Source organism: Mastacembelus armatus, chromosome 21, assembly GCF_900324485.2.
Source record: "Mastacembelus armatus chromosome 21, fMasArm1.2, whole genome shotgun sequence".
Classification (NCBI taxonomy): domain Eukaryota; kingdom Metazoa; phylum Chordata; class Actinopteri; order Synbranchiformes; family Mastacembelidae; genus Mastacembelus; species Mastacembelus armatus.
The window spans coordinates 5,054,065-5,071,969 of NC_046653.1; the positions used below are offsets into that span (position 1 = coordinate 5,054,065).

General features: G+C 42.2%; 1 protein-coding gene across 1 annotated transcript in view; it reads right to left on the reverse strand.

Annotated features, from left to right (window-relative positions):
- slc4a3 (solute carrier family 4 member 3) overlaps nucleotides 1-17,905 on the reverse strand; it is a 57,170-nt gene that overhangs the window by 32,863 nt on the left and 6,402 nt on the right. The window contains exon 2 of the mRNA XM_026295086.1: nucleotides 218-392. Within this exon, the coding sequence (XP_026150871.1) occupies nucleotides 218-392 (175 nt within the window). The remainder of the gene's footprint in view (nucleotides 1-217; nucleotides 393-17,905) is intronic.

Genomic DNA, 17,905 nt, shown 5'->3' on the forward strand with positions numbered 1-17,905 from the left:
TCTAAGTACACATTCATTATAGTACAGGCTACAGTAGGACCTTTGCATGAACAGAATGCTGTACATGGTAGTGTAAGCTGAGCGCCACCTGCAGACATTATAGTGTAACACACGCCGTGCCATGGTACAAAGACTAACAGTCGCAGTAAAAGTGGTAACTTATCGTGGCAGAGACTGACAGTTTGAACTGCTACTACTATACATAGGGTTTGCTTACACTCAAAGTCTTTCTCAGTGTAGTGCCTGCCCATTCTGTCTCCACTAGTGGAGGCTGTGTCACCGATGATGTCACTGAAGCGCTCCACAGACAGGGCTTTCTCCCAATTCTCCTCCTCTTCTTCCTCCTCCTTCTCTTCTGCAGATCCTTCTTCATCTTCCTCCTCCACCTTCACCTACAGTGGAAAGGACAGAAAAAAACTTTCACCTTGGCAGAAAACAGGCCAAATAAGGTCAAATAAGCAGAATTATATGTGGATTATATTAATTATGATGATTAAGTGCATCTGTTCATGCAGAAAGCAATCACTGTTGAAACTGGAACTTGATGATTACATGACTGTTGAAAGTCAGATTACTGTATTGTATGTATTAGCCAAGAGGGTAAACCAATCAGACATGCCTTAGCATAATGCAGCTAGGCTGTGACATCAGAAAAAAGCTACTGCAGAGGGAGCAGATTCCTGTCTCATCAAAGTAAATGCTATTGCAGGATGAACACAGAACAAATATATGTTGGGTATTCCAATTCCGACCTGTCCAGGGTGTACCCCTGCCTTTCACCCAAAGAGAGCTGGGATAGGCTCCATCAGATCTCTGTGACCCTGGTTAGGATGGATGGATGGATGGATGGATGGATGGATGGATGGATGGATGGTATTCCAATTCCAATTCCAATTTCAGATTATGTATATATTATGGAAAATGTGTCTCAAAACACTCTATTCAACTAACTATTTTAAATTGTGGATAGCAAGAGAATATATTTCTTTCCATCTTCATCTAAACTGAAATTATGTTTTTGTATTGCTAATAGGATTAATGTCAAAATATATTCTAAGATAATTCTCTGTCCAAAGTCTCACTAGAAGATGTATATAGTGTCTTAATATCTTCCACCTCATGTAGGTAAATCAATACAACAAAGTGCTAAGCAGCAAAGAACTAATGCACCAGAGAGCCCCTGGAGACAGTGGAAACTGAAGGGAGTGCCCTGCCAGAGCCATTTGGTTTCTGTGATAGGTCAAATCACTGGGGCAGGCCGCTTTCCCTGCATCAGATTGGTGCTACATGGTAAGCACTCTGGGTATAGCTTTGTGGTCTCAGATTTCTCCGTGCTAGGGCTCCATTACTTCCTAATTACCAGTGGGATAAAGGGACAGGACACATTTAATGGTCTGAGCTACCTATCTACACAAAGCTGAGGACAATAAATCCAGACAGAATATAAATGGGAGAATCTCAACTTGAAAGAGCAGAAAAAGCCAGTAAGCCCAGTTTTGCTCATTACCCAAGGTACTCTATCTTTCCATACACCAAACAAATTTCATAATAATTTCATAATAGCTGAGGCAGAAAATAGTAAAACAATTTCTTCTAAACCTAGTTTTGCTTTGCTCAAGCTCCATTGGTGCAAATCACTAAAAACTCTTTTCATGTCAGCTTTGAAGTCCTTTGGGGTGGAGGGACACAGTAGGAGGGCAGCCCCAGCCCAGGTGGTGGAGGCACTATGGGAATAGGAATTGGATAACACACAATGGGAGTGCAGTAATTTCAAATACAGTTAATTTTATGTAGGCCCCAATGAAATCAGTCATGTTGAAATGGTTATATATGTTTAAAATGTTCTATGAATATATGAGGGAAATCATCAAAAATGTGTATTCCTTTTAGCACAGAGAGTATAAGAATTATTATTACAGTGTTCGGGTAGACTGAAATGGCTGAATTCATCCAGACACTCATGATGGAACATTAATTCTCTCTGATGAGATTTATATAACAAAAAATACTTGTACAGTAGCACTAAAATCAACTCAGATCACATCTAGAATAAATCAGAGCAAGTGGCATATTTTCTTGTGCTTCTAAACTATGGAGTTGTGGATGACCATGTACATATCCTACACTTGCATTGTCAGCTCATGAGGATGATGATGAGGAGAAAATTATAAATTAGTACAAAGCTGTATTTTAAAAATGGAAACAGTATTTGCCAAATGACACCCAGACAAACACCTGTCACTATGATATCGCACCTGGGCTGTTTGTAGGTTTTATATGTTCAGTACAGTTAGCTGGTCACTACAAATCACACCTGATTGATTAAATTCATGTGTATTGATCAGTGTGATAAGACTAGAGGTAGACTGGTGCATTACGATTACAGTAGTACAACAGAATAAATCTTTTATCCATTTAAATGTTTATACTCTTTATGAATGTCACCATAATGAGGATGAGTATCTTTGCAGGCTTACTTCTTTAAGTTCTTTTATTAATGTACATGTATATACATTCATATATGTTATGGGTGATGAATGCTGATGTTGCAGATAATAATTCCTTATTTGGGCAACATTTAATTCAATTCTGTCAAGACAACAGGCTTATTTTTTCTAGTAAAGTGCTGTTACCTGTAGGTAGATTCACATATATCATGGTTGAATCATTGTTTATGTACAGCTGGTGTACGCTAGTTTAGAGAAAGTTGAGATCCTATTTGGCCACAACAGATCACATACCTGTCTCTATGATTGAAGAATTTACTTGACTAGCCATGAAGACCATAAAAAACTGGGAAATTAGAGCAGGCTAAGCTTACAGAAGGTGACATCTGGTATTACAATTTACAGACTGCTAAGGGCCTGAGTAGAATTAATATACCTATTGATACAATTCTGTATGAACCAAAACCATCTAGGAAATTTAGGTAGACTGTATAATGAAACTGTGAATTATCTAAGTAACTGCAGTAAACCATTCTACCAAAAAGGGTGCAACAACAGCTCTCTAGGAAAATCTATCTAGCATAGAAAACTATAGAACAATTGCCCTTGCTAGTATTTGAGCAAATTATTTTGGTTAGGCTGCAAGAATACATAATAAACACTGATAATCAATTTGAGTTTAAAAACAAGCATGGCACAGACTTGTGTGTATATGCACTGAAGACAGTTGCTAATATAAAAGACATAATAGCAGAATATTTATGTGCTTCTTGGATGCATCTAAGGCTTTTGATAAAATCATTAATGGCAAACTGTTTTTCAAGCTATAAGAGTGTGGGGTCCCCCTGTACTTGATAAGGATCCTGCACTTTGATACTGTCATCAAACTATGCAAGTTAGCCAGGGTAGGAGTACGTCTGCTCTCTTTTATGTTACTAACGGTATCAGTCAAGGTGGGATACTGTCACCTGTTTTGTTTAACTTGTATATGGATAACCTGTCCATAGGTTAAACCAGTGGTTCCCAATCCTGGTCCTCAAGGCCCTGTGCCCTGCTTGTTTTCCAACTATCCCTGCACGTCCTGCTTCTGATTGGCTTAACACACCTGATCCAGGTAATCAGTAGTGGGTATGGCAGGTGGCCTTCAATGATACACTCAGAATTTTGCTCAAATTACCAATATGGACAAGTGCAAGTGACATGTTTGTGACTTGAAATATGTCTACACTTCAATCAGTGTGGATTTATGTGTCATTTAAGCCAGCACAAAGTGATACTGATAAGGTACCTTGTCTTTGGAAACACTGGAATAGATCTTTGCATGGTTTTAATTTTTGTTGATACATGAGTTGAGTATATTTCTGTGTATTTCGTTTTGTGTGATGAATATGATATTCGTACAATGGTACTGAAATTTTGTAGCAATAAAAAAACAAACAACATGGACCGTGACGGCGTCTGGTATGGCGAATCGTGACCCCACTCTGGAGCCAGGCATGGGGTTGGGGATTGTAGGCGAGCACCTGGTGGCTGAATCTCCCCCCATGGGGCCCAGCCAGGCAAAGCCCATGAAGGTAACGTGGGACCACTCTTCTGTGGGCCCACCATCTGCCGGAAGATCTATAAGGGGCCAGTGCTTTGTGGATCGGGCAGTGGTCGAAGGCGGGGACCTCAACGACCCGATCCCTGGATGCTGAAACTGGCTCTAGGGACATGGAACGTCACCTCCCTTGAGATGAAGGAACCTGAACTTGTGCGGGAGGTTGAGCGGTACTGACTAGAAATAGTCAGGCTCAGGTCCACGCACAGCCTGGGCTCTCGAAGCCAACTCCTTGGCTCCCTCTACTCTGGAGTTGCTCACAGTAAGAGGCAGTGAGATGGTGTGGGCTTGCTTATAGCTCCACAGCTCAAACGCCAGGTGCTGGGGTTTTCCCCACAGAATGAAAGGATCGCTTCCCTGCGCCTTCAGGTCGGAGACAGGTCTCTCATTGTTGTTTTGGCCTATGGGCTGAACAGCAGTGCAGAGTACCCAGTCTTTTTGGAGTCTCTGGAAGGGGTGCTGAAAAGTGCTCCAACTCGGGACTCCATCATTCTGCTGGGGGACTTCAATGCTCATGTGGGCAGCGACAGTGAAACCTGCAGGGGCGTGATTGGGAGGAATGGCCTCTCCAATTTGAACTCAAGCGGTGTTCTGCTGTTGGCATGCTAGTCGCAGGTTGTCCATAACGAACACCATGTTCAAGCATAAGGGTGTCCACCAGTGCACATGGCACCAGGACACCCTAGGCCATTATATGATCGAAAGGACTCCAGTTTGGGGACCACAGGATTTCATCTCTGCTTTTTGCAGATGATGTTGTCCTGTTAGCTCCATCGAGCCAAGACCTTTAGTGTCTTTAGTGTCGTGTCATCTGACCTTTGGCCGTATGTCTTGGACACTCGGGTGAAGAGAGGGGCAGAGGTGTCAACTGATCACCACCTGGTGGTGAGTTGGATCCGCTGGTGAAGGAGGAAGCGGGACAGACTTGGCAGACCTAAACATATTGTGAGGGTCTGTTGGAAATGTTTGGCCGAACCCTCTATAAACTCCCACCTCCGAGAGAGCTTCAACCAGATCCCGAGGGAGGCTGGGGGCATTGAGTCTGAACGGACTATGTTCTCCACCTCCATTGTCGACGCGGGAACTGTAGTTGTAAGGTCTCTGGTGCCTGTCATGGTGGCAATCCCTGAACCCGGTGGTGGACACCGGAGGTAAGGGATGCTGTCAAGCTGAAGAAGGAGTCGTACCGAGTCTGGCTGGTTTGTGGGACTCCTGAGGCAGCTGATGGGTACTGGCAGGCCAACCATGCCACAGCCCGGGCGGTGGAAAAAACTCCCACCCATGGTATGGGAGGAGTTCGGTGAGGCCACAAAGAAAGACTATCGGTCAGCCTCAAAGAAACTCTGGCAAACCATCCGGCGCCTCAGGAGGGGGAAGCAGTGCTCTGCCAACTGTTTACAGTGGAGGCAGGGAGCTGCTGACCGCGACTGGGAATACTGTCGGACAGTGGAAGGAATACTTCGAGGATCTCCTCAACTCCACCATTGCCTTCCATAGAGGAAGCAGAAGCTCGGGAGTCGGAGGTTGAGCCGCCCATCATCCAAGCTGAAGTCACTGAGGTAGTTCGGCAGCTCTATATGCTCTTCAAAGTGCTCAAGGGTTCGTGGGAGTTTGCCCAACCAGTTCACATGTGTTTTGTGGACTTGGAGAAGGCATTCGACGCATCTCTTGTGACATCCTGTGGGAGGTGCCCTGGGAGTATGGGGTCCGGGGCTATCCGGTCTCTGTACAAACATAGCAGGAGCTTGGTTTGCATTGCCAGCAGTAAGTCAGACCTGTTCCCAGTGCATATCGGACTCCCTTTGTCGCCGGTTCTGTTCACTACTTTTATGGACAGAATTTCTAGGCACAGCCAGGGGCCGAAAGGACTCCAGTTTGGGGACCACAGGATTTCATCTCTGCTTTTTGCAGATGATGTTGTCCTGTTAGCTCCATCGAGCCAAGACCTTTAGTGTGCACTGGGGCGGTTTGCAACCAAGTGTGAAGCGGCTGGGATGAGAATCAGCACCTCCAAGTCCAGTGGGGGCTCCTGACAAATCTCTCAGGGGGGGGCAACCTAGCCATGATGGCTAGGGTGACGCATTAAATGGGTAAATGAACAGCTAGCAAACTAGAAATTGTCACACTGCATTGAACAATTTGTTTTTTCTGATCCCTGCATATATGAATACAACCAGAGTAACCGCTAGACGGAATCAACCCATAATTTTCTCCATCAGCTACATAGTCTACAGTATTTTGTGGACAGCTACATCCTGGAGTTCATTGTCAATGTCTTGAATAATAATTCGGCTCTACAATGAATGAACATACCAGTGATCATCAGCAGTGGGTTGCCATTTATTGGTTCACCCTCAGAGACATGTTTGGACGTAAAAGCAACACACACCTGTCGTTGTCCATGTGGTGTCCGTGCCGGTGCCTGCATCATGATGAAACAGAATGCAGGGGTAGCAAAACAAAGCGTTAGCTACTTCACAGCCTGCTAGCCATGTTTTCGGCTCATACTAGCTGTAATAAATAAACCCTGTTTATCTCCCCCCCTTTGTAGATACTTGTTTTATGTTTAAATTTGGTCTGGGTGGTCCTGATTCTTTAGTTGCCAATTTATCCTGATTACTACGACGACTGAATGGTATTTCTCTTTCTCTGAGATGAGGTAATGTTAGCCATGTTGACCGTGAATCCCGCTAGCTTGCTACTGCTGCAAATTGTAACACCAGGTTACGTATGACGAAAGCACGTTAGTGCAAGCCCTCCCAGAATCCATACAGAATACATTGCAGCGTCTAAAGTTTGAAAAAAAAAAAAATATGACTGTCTATGAGAACTATGTGGGCGATTTTCACCCAGAGTGAAATCGCCCCAAATGGGGCGGGAGCAGCACTCCACGGAACAAGCCTTGACACTGATTGGAGAATATTCAGAGACAGGCAGGATTAACTGCCTACAACAGTGACAGATAATGTTAATGTGATTAAAAATCTTAATGTAATTTTTTTTTTAAATCCTCTATTTAACCCTTTGGTGCTGCATCGCCCAATCGACCTTAGGAAGAAACCGCCCATGTCCAAGTCCAGGGACATGGTTCTCATGGTTCACGAGTGAGGGAAGGACGGTGTGTGAGACTGACAGACGGATCTGTGCATTGGCAGCAGCAATGCGGCCGATGTACCGTTGTAGTGGAGAAGGAGCTGAGCTGAAAGGCAAAGCTCTCTATTTATTGGTCAATCTACGTTCCGACTCTCACCTATGGTCATGAGCTGGGTCATGACCGGAAGGACAAGGTCTCAGATACAAGCAGCTGAAATGAGCTTCCTTCACAGGGTGACCAGGTGCTCCCTTAGAGATAGGGTGAGGAGCTGGGTCACCTGGGAGGAGCTTGGAGTAGAGCCACTGCTCCTCCACATCAAGAGGATCCAGCTGAGGTGGCTCGGGCATCTGTACCGCATGCCTCCTGGCTGCCTCCCTGGGGAGGTGTTCCGAGCATGTCCCACCGGGACGAGACCCCGGGGAAGACCCAGGAGGGACTATGTCACTCGGCTGGCCTGGGAACGCCTCGTTGTCCCCCCAGACGAGCTGGAGGAAGTGTCCAGGGAAAAGGAAGTCTGGGCATCTGCTTAGGCTACTGCCCCCACGACCTCGCCCCAGATAAGTGGAAGAAGATGGATGGATGGATGGATAATTAGATGCAGCAGCATCCGTAATTGATGCTGATAGAGTACCAAGCATTTATGTAACCCATTTTCAGTCAGCTGTGGTGTCAACAGTGTGATTAAAATCTCCCAGTATTAATGCTGGTATAATGAATGCTGAACAAAAACTGGCATGTCAGACTGTGAGTGGTACTGTGAGCACTGTGGACCAATATCTGCATCAAATATAATATCAAATATATATCAATATTTGATGCATACAATTGAAAACTACTCTGTGGCTGGTTTGACTAATTCTAATCAATTATGATGACGGGAGGCTTTAAATAAGATCATCTGAGTCAAGCTGCACAATGGTTAAACTTGCTGTCTAACCATTTCTCATGAACTGCCCAACCTGTCCTACAACATTAATATTTCACATTTAATGGAATGCTGAGCCAGAGAGATGCATTAAAATATTTATCAGGTACTGACTAATGTGTATGTGTGCTATCTATCTGCCTTTGTCAAGACCACATACCCTTTCATTAGAGATCAGGAAAACACTCTGGAGTAAGGTTGTGTTTGGGATATTTCTCTTTAAAACATCAAAAAACACTGTCCCCCAGATCCAGGGTAAAGCAACAAAACTATTCCAAAGACATTAGAAGAAGTCTATTTTATCCTGCTCTCACCAAATGCCGTGGTGGAAAAAGTTCCAGATGCCTTCAAAAGTATGAGATAGTCCAGAGTTATAGGCTCAAACAGGATGCTTTTTAACAGTTATTGGTTCTTGAAGAAAAAGTGTAAATTTGCTGGTAAAAAGTCCTGCACAATCACATACAAAAGACATAGTCACACAAACACCCAAATATATAGTCGAGTTAAAAACTAAGTGAGGTGAATTTTGAGTGGGACGATGACCACAAGTACATAGGAAGCAGCCAAAACAAAGCATAAGATGAGAAAGCAAAAATGATTCTTCATAAATACAATGCAAAATGCTCACAGGAAGTTTGTGGTTGAATACCCCAACAGGGCAATTTCCTACTCATTGTTTTGCCACTTTTGCCTTTTTTGTGTGGTCAGTCCAACCCTTTCAGAACAAGAAGGTTGTGTGTCACACAAAAAATAGTGCATGTGTGGACAGTTCATTTTAACCCCACATCTATGGTCTCTTACACACAATGAGTAACATAAGAAAGGCAGAAGACAGTGTCATTTAAAATTACAATCATAACAGAGATTAAGGGCTGAGGTTTTCAATCAACATCTAACAAAATTCAGGAAGAATGTTTTAAACATTAGGCAGCATTTCCTTCAATGGGGCACTGGAAAAAGACCTGGCTAGTCATGACATGTATAATAATGTATAATACATGTATAATGTATAATACATGTGGACTTTTTCGAAAATTGCATCTTCTAAGTTTTGGTGCTTTGCACATGCAAGCGACACTACATACTGGTGTGTTATCCACAGGAGCAAATCCCATACCCTCTTTGTTTCAGCACAGTGTCCTTCAAACAAAAGGGCCCAGCTGTGGTTTTGGAACATCTCAGGCTTGTGCTCAACTACAGCAGGCAGCAACATGTAGCTGTAAAGGTGCTGCATTTTACAGATGATGGTCCCTTCATCCAGTAGGGCATTACTGGATGGCCACATTTGGTCAGATCTTTCTCAGTGACAGAATTATCTGTATACATAATGATTTATATAGTTGTTTACTGTCTCTTAGCTTGCAGAAAAAAGTTGTGACATGGCTACTGCATTAAATCTTTCACTATGAAATACATTTAGATCATCTTGGCATTGCATTAAGTCATCTGTTGATTTTACGATGCTTGAAAAGATGTAAAAAGGTATGTGATCTCATCTAAAAATGTTCTTGCTTATCAATATGACAAATATAAACAATATAAAACATATATATAAATACCTCATAAACAGCTTAAGATGGCACAGTATAACATTGTATGATTTTAGATTGTCTTATTTCCCAAGCTTTAAAAACTGATGATTAAATGTTACATTTTTTTGGTTTGGACCCGAACGCAGAGACGAAGGAGCCCAGTGTAAGAACCAAAATGATTTATTAATAAGATCACCAAAGCAATCGTCACCATATGTGGGGAGAGAAAAAAAAAAAAAAAGCTGTTTTAAATTACAATTTTTCAAAATAAGATATACTGTATATTCTTCTCAATTAAGCAAAGGGGCAGATAAAAAATAAGAATGTTATTCTTCTAACTGCTCCATTCCAGTCATGAAGTTGTAAAAAATATGTTGTATATGGCATATGGCTTTGTATTTTCTGTTGCTTCATGAAAGGAACAAATAAAAAGAAAGAAAGAAAGAAAGAGGTGGAAGAAACAGGAAGAGTGGCATCGGCGCCATTAACCAACCCACTGGAGCAGGGGTGCCCAATACGTCGACCGTGATCTACTGGTCGATTGCAAAGGTAGTGTGGGTAGATCGCATGGCATTAACAAAGTAGACGTCAGCCCATCATCCGTCCTCACCATGAAATTTGTCACTTGATTAACGTACAGGGCAGCCAGTCTGACATCTGACCATTTCTGACACATGGGTCACCGCACGTGCGCATGGGAACGGCGCCAAGTGCTGCAAAACTCTAGCAAGCTAGTGAGATAGCCTCCAATTTATTTCTTTTAAACTTAAGAAAGGGTTTAAAAATGAGTGGGGGAGCTGGACAAAGTAAAAAGTCAAAAACTTACCACTGGGAAGTGGACTGTTTTTTCACTGTCAATTTTGAAGTGCGTTTGCCTCATCTGCCAGTCTGTCATCGCTATACTAAAGAAGGGAAATGTGGATCGGCATTTTCGGACTGTTCGTAAAAACTATGACACTGACTTCCTTCTGAAAAGTGAACTGAGAAGAAGAGTGAAGGAACTAAAATCTCAGTTTTCTGGACAGCAGTCATTTTTCTCATGGCAATTTCAAAAGTGAAGGCATATATTGTGCATATAAAGAATTCTCAATATATTCATAAATAAATATGTGTTTTGCATTTTTATAGTAGGTAGATCATTTTGACAGGGACAGGGACTGGGGCTGGAGCTGAGGCTCACTGAAATAGGGGGCAAGGGAATCTGCATCCTTAAGAGCCTTATTTCAAAAGTAAATCAAACCACCATCCACCATTTTCCCCATTTGTGGACTGGAGTTCTCAGAAAAAGAAGATAATACAGGGCCAGGAGATTAGCCCATTAATAATCATATGATAATCATATCATAAATAATAAACAAAACTGAGACCTAGAGTATTGTGCTTGGGAGAGACATGGTGAGCTAACTTTGTCTGTTGAGCCATTCTTCATGGTCAGACCACACTGACCCAAAAATGTACTTTTCGCATGTTTTCTCCTCACTATCTCTCGGGGGTCCATATAGGTCGGGAGATTATGTTTCATTTTGTGGTTTGGACCTGAATGCAGAGATGAAGGAGACCAGAGTAAGAACCAAAATAATTAATTAACAAGACTAAGGAACTGAAGATTACCAGAACAATAACTGAGATAGCAAATTAACATTCACAAAAACTAAACTGAGAGCAGAGGCTGGAGTTGTGCAGCATGCACCATGAAACCAGAGTGAATCCAACAAACAATCTACAGACACTGAGGAACAGGGAAGCGTGGCTTAACTAATGTGGCTTACCAGGTACAGTTGCGCCCAATCAGCTGCTCTACCAAAACTCTCTCACCACCATCTGTGGAGAGAGAAAACAACAACACAATGGCAACAAAAACACCACCAATCCTGACAATTAAAGCTGTTTTAAATTTCAGTTTTTCCAAATTGAAAACTCACTGAAGATTCCAAAACTACCAGTTCTGATTTTAGGGCTTATAAGTAGAGTCTTATAAGCAAAATAATTTGATTAGTGTTAAAGTAAAGTTTAAAAAGCTAATAATTTGAAATAAAGACATTCACTGCCTTAAGATGGGCACAGATTTTACACCCTTATTCCTTCATACCATCATACCAGTGGTAACGATAAAGTCTTCCACATGGCCAAACTCATGGCACATCCATCACTGAAAACACATATAGAGCTAGTAGCCCTAAAACCGAATGTATTGTTCTGTCTGTCGGTTCTTTATACTATTGTAGTGGACCTAAGGCAGGAGAAATGTTCACATTCCAAGACTTGAACTCTTTTGGGAATTGATGGCTCTAAAACGTTTTGTGACCTACTAAGGTAAACAACAGGAAGTGGTACAGCTCTCGCCACTAAATACTGCACTGTCAAGACTCCATCTCATAAAGAGAAGACCACCGGCATTAACTGAGAGAACCCCTCTTGACAAAAAAACTCCCCTGCTTATAGCCAGCCATAAATACCTTAAAACTACTCCCTTCCAGAAAGGACCTGAAACCTCTGCAATGACTTAAGAACTGTTCTTGTTATATTTGTGAGGGAAATTTACATCTTGGCAGACGTCATGTCTGTCAACTCCCTGTGTGAATGCAACAGACAGTATGTCAGCTACATCCCTGTGTAACCTGTGTGAATTCAACAAAGACTTTTGACATGGCTTTGTATTTCAGTCCAGATTGTAGACGAAAAGACAGGTAGTAACACGAACATGCTAATTATATTACTGACTACTGTGTATTGAGCCCTGTTCAGACCTGTTGTGTGTTGCCATGCCGGCATAATTTACATGTGAGTGACTCTGATGTGTAAATTAATACTGCTGAGTTGATATAAAAGTTTGTCATTTCCTTTGTCCGGGGTCAATCTGTATTGGCTCGTTCTGCAGATCGTATGCTCTGCTGTGACTCTGCTGCTTTGGCTTTTAAACTTTCCAGATTTGCAAGTACTTTTTGCCACAACAATATTTCTGCTTTGATTGCTAAATATGTAACATGTGTGACCAGACTTATACAGACCATCAATGTCCTACTACAGTGTGATATAGAAGCCGTGCACAAAAGACAGTACACACAGACAGACACACCCTGAACAGAATTCCAGACAGAGTTCCTGACATATTCAGAGAGTTTTACAGATTTCCAGAGATCTGCAGACTCCGCAAGTCCATCTGACCATTTCACATCAACCAAACTCCATGAGACAACCCTCCAGCGGCCAGATGGCGAGTGAGGAAAGGCAACAAATGGACTCCAGGCCTGCAGCTGAGGAGTTCGGAGAACGCCTATGTCTATCCTGGAAACCCACCAGCAGACTGCAGTCGGACCAGCCCAGAACGGAAAGGACAGAGCCTTAGTAAACCCAGCGTCAAGCAAGTAACCCATGGCAGTGCTGGTTGTCTAACGCTAATCTCAGTTGGTCTCCATAGTTAGAGCTAAACCACTTCACCGGAGTCAAATTCCTTGTGTGTCCAACATACTTGGCAAGAAATCAGATTCTGATTCTGATTGTCACATGCACACTACAACTGTACGCAATGACCTGCTGAGACCTGGAGAAAATACAGCCCAACTCCTCACTTGTCACTTTGAACACAAGAGCTAATGTAAATGAAATAAAATCTGAAGTGCTTATGTCTGGTACCCTAATTTGACCTGTCAGAGGCACCAAATGACTCTGTTCCAGCCACTTGCTTTATTACCCAAGAATACTGGGCCTTGTAATGTCCCTAAGATTTGGAACTTGCTGTTTGAGTGTCTCAGGCTGGCCAACACTGTTGTTTCTTTTAAACCACATCCTAAAGCTAATTTTTGTCAGTAACTGTAAGTGTTACTGGTTTTAGTGCTGTGCCTTCTAATCTATCCCATCTGGATCTAGAAAAAGCAGTTCATGCTTTCATTTTTTCCTGACTTGAATATTGCACCCACTCAGTGCTGAGGTGGATCAGTTTTGATTGTCTTCCCCTCTTGTCTAAAATAGAGCTCCCGTTTTGAATTGCTGCACTAGCTTCCTCTGCTCTTGAAATTTTTATTGTTGATTTTTAAATCTCTTGGTACGGCACCCCTACCTGGTTAAACTTGTATTTTTGAAAGACTACTGTACTGTACTGTGTGCCACCCAGTTCTTCCTAGAGGTACCCAGCTCTAGGATTACTCACAGGGGCAATCATCTGAAACTTACAATTACAATAACTGCAATGACATGAATGACATAAAGCATCTTTACACATTGGGCTAATGTAGCATGGGTCTAACAACTCTGGATGAGGTGGAGTTTCACTCTGGGTGAAACCTCTCTGAGATAAATTGGAGGGTCCAGTCCAGCCTTTCTCAGACTGATGAAGCCACCTGGATGGGTGGTGAAACGTTTCGGCCTTAAAACTGAAAGTCCAGTTGCCATGACTCTACCTCTAGATAACCTCCCCTGGATGACTGAGAATCTTCACAGACACTGGGCTAATGTATTTGGAAAAACATCATCTCATAAATTTTAAATAAAGTGGTTTAATACCAGTGTGCCTGGACAAGAAAGCACCTCACTTGAGGCAATAATTTTTAATATATTATTTAAATATATGTTACGATGATGGGTGGTGAGTGAAGGAGAGGAGTAGGACCCAATTGCAAGACAAACTAGTCTTTTATTTCTCCTGGATCCACCAGACTTGGGCACACAAACAAAGCCGTCAAGGCATTCTGCCACTCAGCGTCAAAATTCTTCAGCACTTGCTGATCCAACACTAATCGCCACTTGACATACAAAACCAAATGAACTCTGCCACACAGTGTACACATTCGCTCCTACATTAACTTAGGCAATACTCCGACAGTGAACAAAAGAACAGAAGAGGTATATATGTATGAGAACAAAAAACTCATCTAACACAGGTGAAACAAATTCAAATAATAGAACATAAAACTACCTAGGACCTCACTAGATGAAACCAAAATAAAAATCCATTACCGGAAACCGAAATGTCCCATCATAACAAATATCTAATTATTTAACATTTGGATTTTTACAGTCATTTTGTCCACTTTAAAGTCCGGTGCTGCTGACTGGTACAGTATACATGGGCTGTGATTATCTGAGCTGAATGCTGATATAATATCTTTGTTGTCTCTGTCTATGCTGAGTGAGATTTGAGTACTGATGCCTTCAGGCTATATTATGTTACCTTGTATAACGGTATGACAGTTTGTTCTTCTAAAAGTAAATTGTCAATTCCACTCCCATCTTCAATTTGAGCTAGAGATGCACTGTTTGACTGGCCAGTTAGCGTAATTGGTCGACCGGTCGGTTGTTGCAGTGGAAGTTCTTTTCTGTGAGTGAAGATGAAACAAAGATCGCAGCTGGTAACATTTGTAAGGCCAATATACAACATGGGGGAACAAAGCCGTCAACAACAATAATTTTTGTTAGTAAGCCTACTTTGTTAGTTATATGTTATTTCTAACTTTTTCAAGGCACACTTTATTTTGTTGTTAAAGTTATATTATTATGAGAATATCCTGTATCCTTTATTAATTTCTTTGATTATAAAATAAAATTCATTGAGGAATACAAGACTTTTGTCAGTATAACTCTACTATGTTAGTCACAGGAACTCATGCCTTTTTCAAGGCACAAAGCACTTTATTTTGTTGTGAGAAGATCCTATAATGTTGAATAATTTTTTTGTTATAAAATAACAAATTTCATTGAAGAAAATATTTCTGTATATGCTTTCATTACAGTTCTTTAAAAAAAATCTGAATCGGCAGGTCACACTTACTGAAAAATCGGAAATTGGAATTGGCCAAGAAAATTGTAATCGGTGCATCTCTAATTTGAGCAGAGTGGTCAAAGGTGGAACATTTTTACTGATCATTGCTCATTACTGATCATTTTTTTGCAATTAGTTTGTTTGCATCTGTGAAATCAAATGCTTTCTCTTGCTTCCTATTCATTTTATTTGCAATATTTAACCCTCAATCTCCTGCACAAGCTCAGGCTCAGGCACAGGCCCCTTATGGATCGTCCTGCGAGTACTGCCTTTTCGGGCTTTGCCCGCCTGGGCCCCATGGGGGGAGTCCCAGCCATTAGCCACTCACCTATGAGCCCCAAACCCAGGCCTGGGTTTGTTCTTTTCTTCTTCATAAGGGGCTATTGAAAAGCTCTTAGTCTGGTCCGCCACCTGTTTGTCTTGGGAGACCCTGCCAGGGTTATAGCCTTTGGAATTGCATTTGGAATTTTAGTGAGGATTTTATTTTTATTTTTGATCAGCCTCCCATGACCATGCCTCCCTTCTCTGAGGACGATTACAGCAAACTCTTACAGAAAATTACTATGCTGGAAACTAAAGTGAAAAGGTTAGAGATGAACGTGGAGATAAATGGACTATTTGGGAAAGAGGACACTACTCTACCACTCTACCATAGTAGCAGACAAGAGCATGCTAGTATACAGCTAACTAGCATTAACAAGTCCGAGCAACAGGAGGGTTGTGTCCGGGTAAATAAAAATACTGGTATCAGTCCTCCCTGGAACGCTCTCGGAGCAAAGCCAAAGACTAAATCACTTCCCTCTGACATGAGAGGACAAGCAACAGGCAGAACTCAGTGCCCAGAGATCTGTGATGCGACAGGCTGGCCAGCGTTATCATCCTCCTCAACTCCTGTGAAGAGGAAAGCCATGGATAACAGCTAAAGTGAAAAAGAGCAACAAAACTCTTAAGGAACCAACTGTACAGCTACAAAATAGATTCGCTCCACTACTGCAGGACCCTGGATCTTCATCTGATCACTTGGACAATCCCCCACATCCACAGAGAGGGGTAAGTTCTGAAAGCACATCAGAAGACAGAAAGCTAAGAGGAAAGTTAACAGGGCCTCAGACTCTGATTGTGGGCAACTCTGCCATAAAAGATGTGAGACGGATGTGCAGTAACAACACAAAAGTGCTGTATTTCCCAAAAGATATGGTCTCTGACATTACTGACAAAATCCTGAGCAGTGTTGCAGAAAACCCAACTCTGAAAAACCTCGTACTACACACAGGGGCAAGTGATATTGTGAAGCAGCAGTCCGAAATCCTCAAAAAGGACTTTAATAATCTGCTAAACACAGTAAGGTCGCTAAATGCAGAAGTTTTTATCAGTGGACCTCTATCAATAGTCAGAGGAGGAACTGAGAAATTCAGCAGGTTAATAGCACTGAACACATGGTTTTCAACTGCATGTGATGTCCACTCAGTACATTTTATTGACAATTTTAACCATTTCTGGTTTCAGGCATCTTTTTAAGGGAGATGGATTGTCCCTAAATAAATCAGGAGTAAAAGCTTTCACCTCAGCCTATTTTTCTTCCTGCGCCACAATCTTCCCTCTGCCAAGGACAAGATACGAGGGGAATCTAAACAAAACGAAGAAACATCAAAACATCCAGAGCCAACCCCTGAATGCTCTAACATGGAGAAAAGTCAGAGCAAAGATGAGGAGGCCACACCCCCTCCACTAGCAGACACTGTCTGTGAGGATTCACTTCCCACAACCCTGCAAATCCTATCATCTTCCCGGGGCATCCTATTTCCTATCACCAAGAACCTCGCCAACCTGATAAAGCACATCACTACTGGGCCCAAACTGACCTCCTCCACCAGTGTCATTTTCACCCCCAGAAGCCCCTCAAAGCAGCATGCCCCACCAATTCCTCAGCAAGCTCTGCTGCAATCATCACAACTACAGCATCCACCAACCCCTCCTCCACGCCGTCACCGAAATCATTCTTTGTCTCCACAGCCTGATAACAGCACAGTAAGCTCTAACTGATATGTGCTGGGTCCAGGCTGCAATACTGTTAGTCATGGCTCTCTCCAGGAAAAACCGGGGCCCAGTATGCAAATAGCTGTTTCAATCCCAGTTTTGATAGGTAACAGAAAAAGTTTGGTAAATCTACAGAGAATTAAGATTTACCCAATGCATTCTGCAAATTTATGTATCCCTTGCCAACCACAGTATGTCCCAGAACATGGGGAAAACAATGTATTTAACACACTAAATTTAGCTCTTTTAACACACACTGGATCTAATAATCTCTAAAGGTTTTAATATTTCTGAGATGGTGGTGACCGATGTTGCTCTTTCTGATCACTGCTGTGTTGTTTTTTAAAACAAACACTGTTTTGAACACAAGTGAAACAGAGGTAGTCAAAAAGCGGAATATTAATGAGAAGAGCTGTGCATTATTCATTCAGGCTTTTGCACCATCACCAACCATGCCATCAGCCCCTGTTGATGATCTTGTAAGCAGTTTTAGCTCCAAAGTTATGACTGTTATT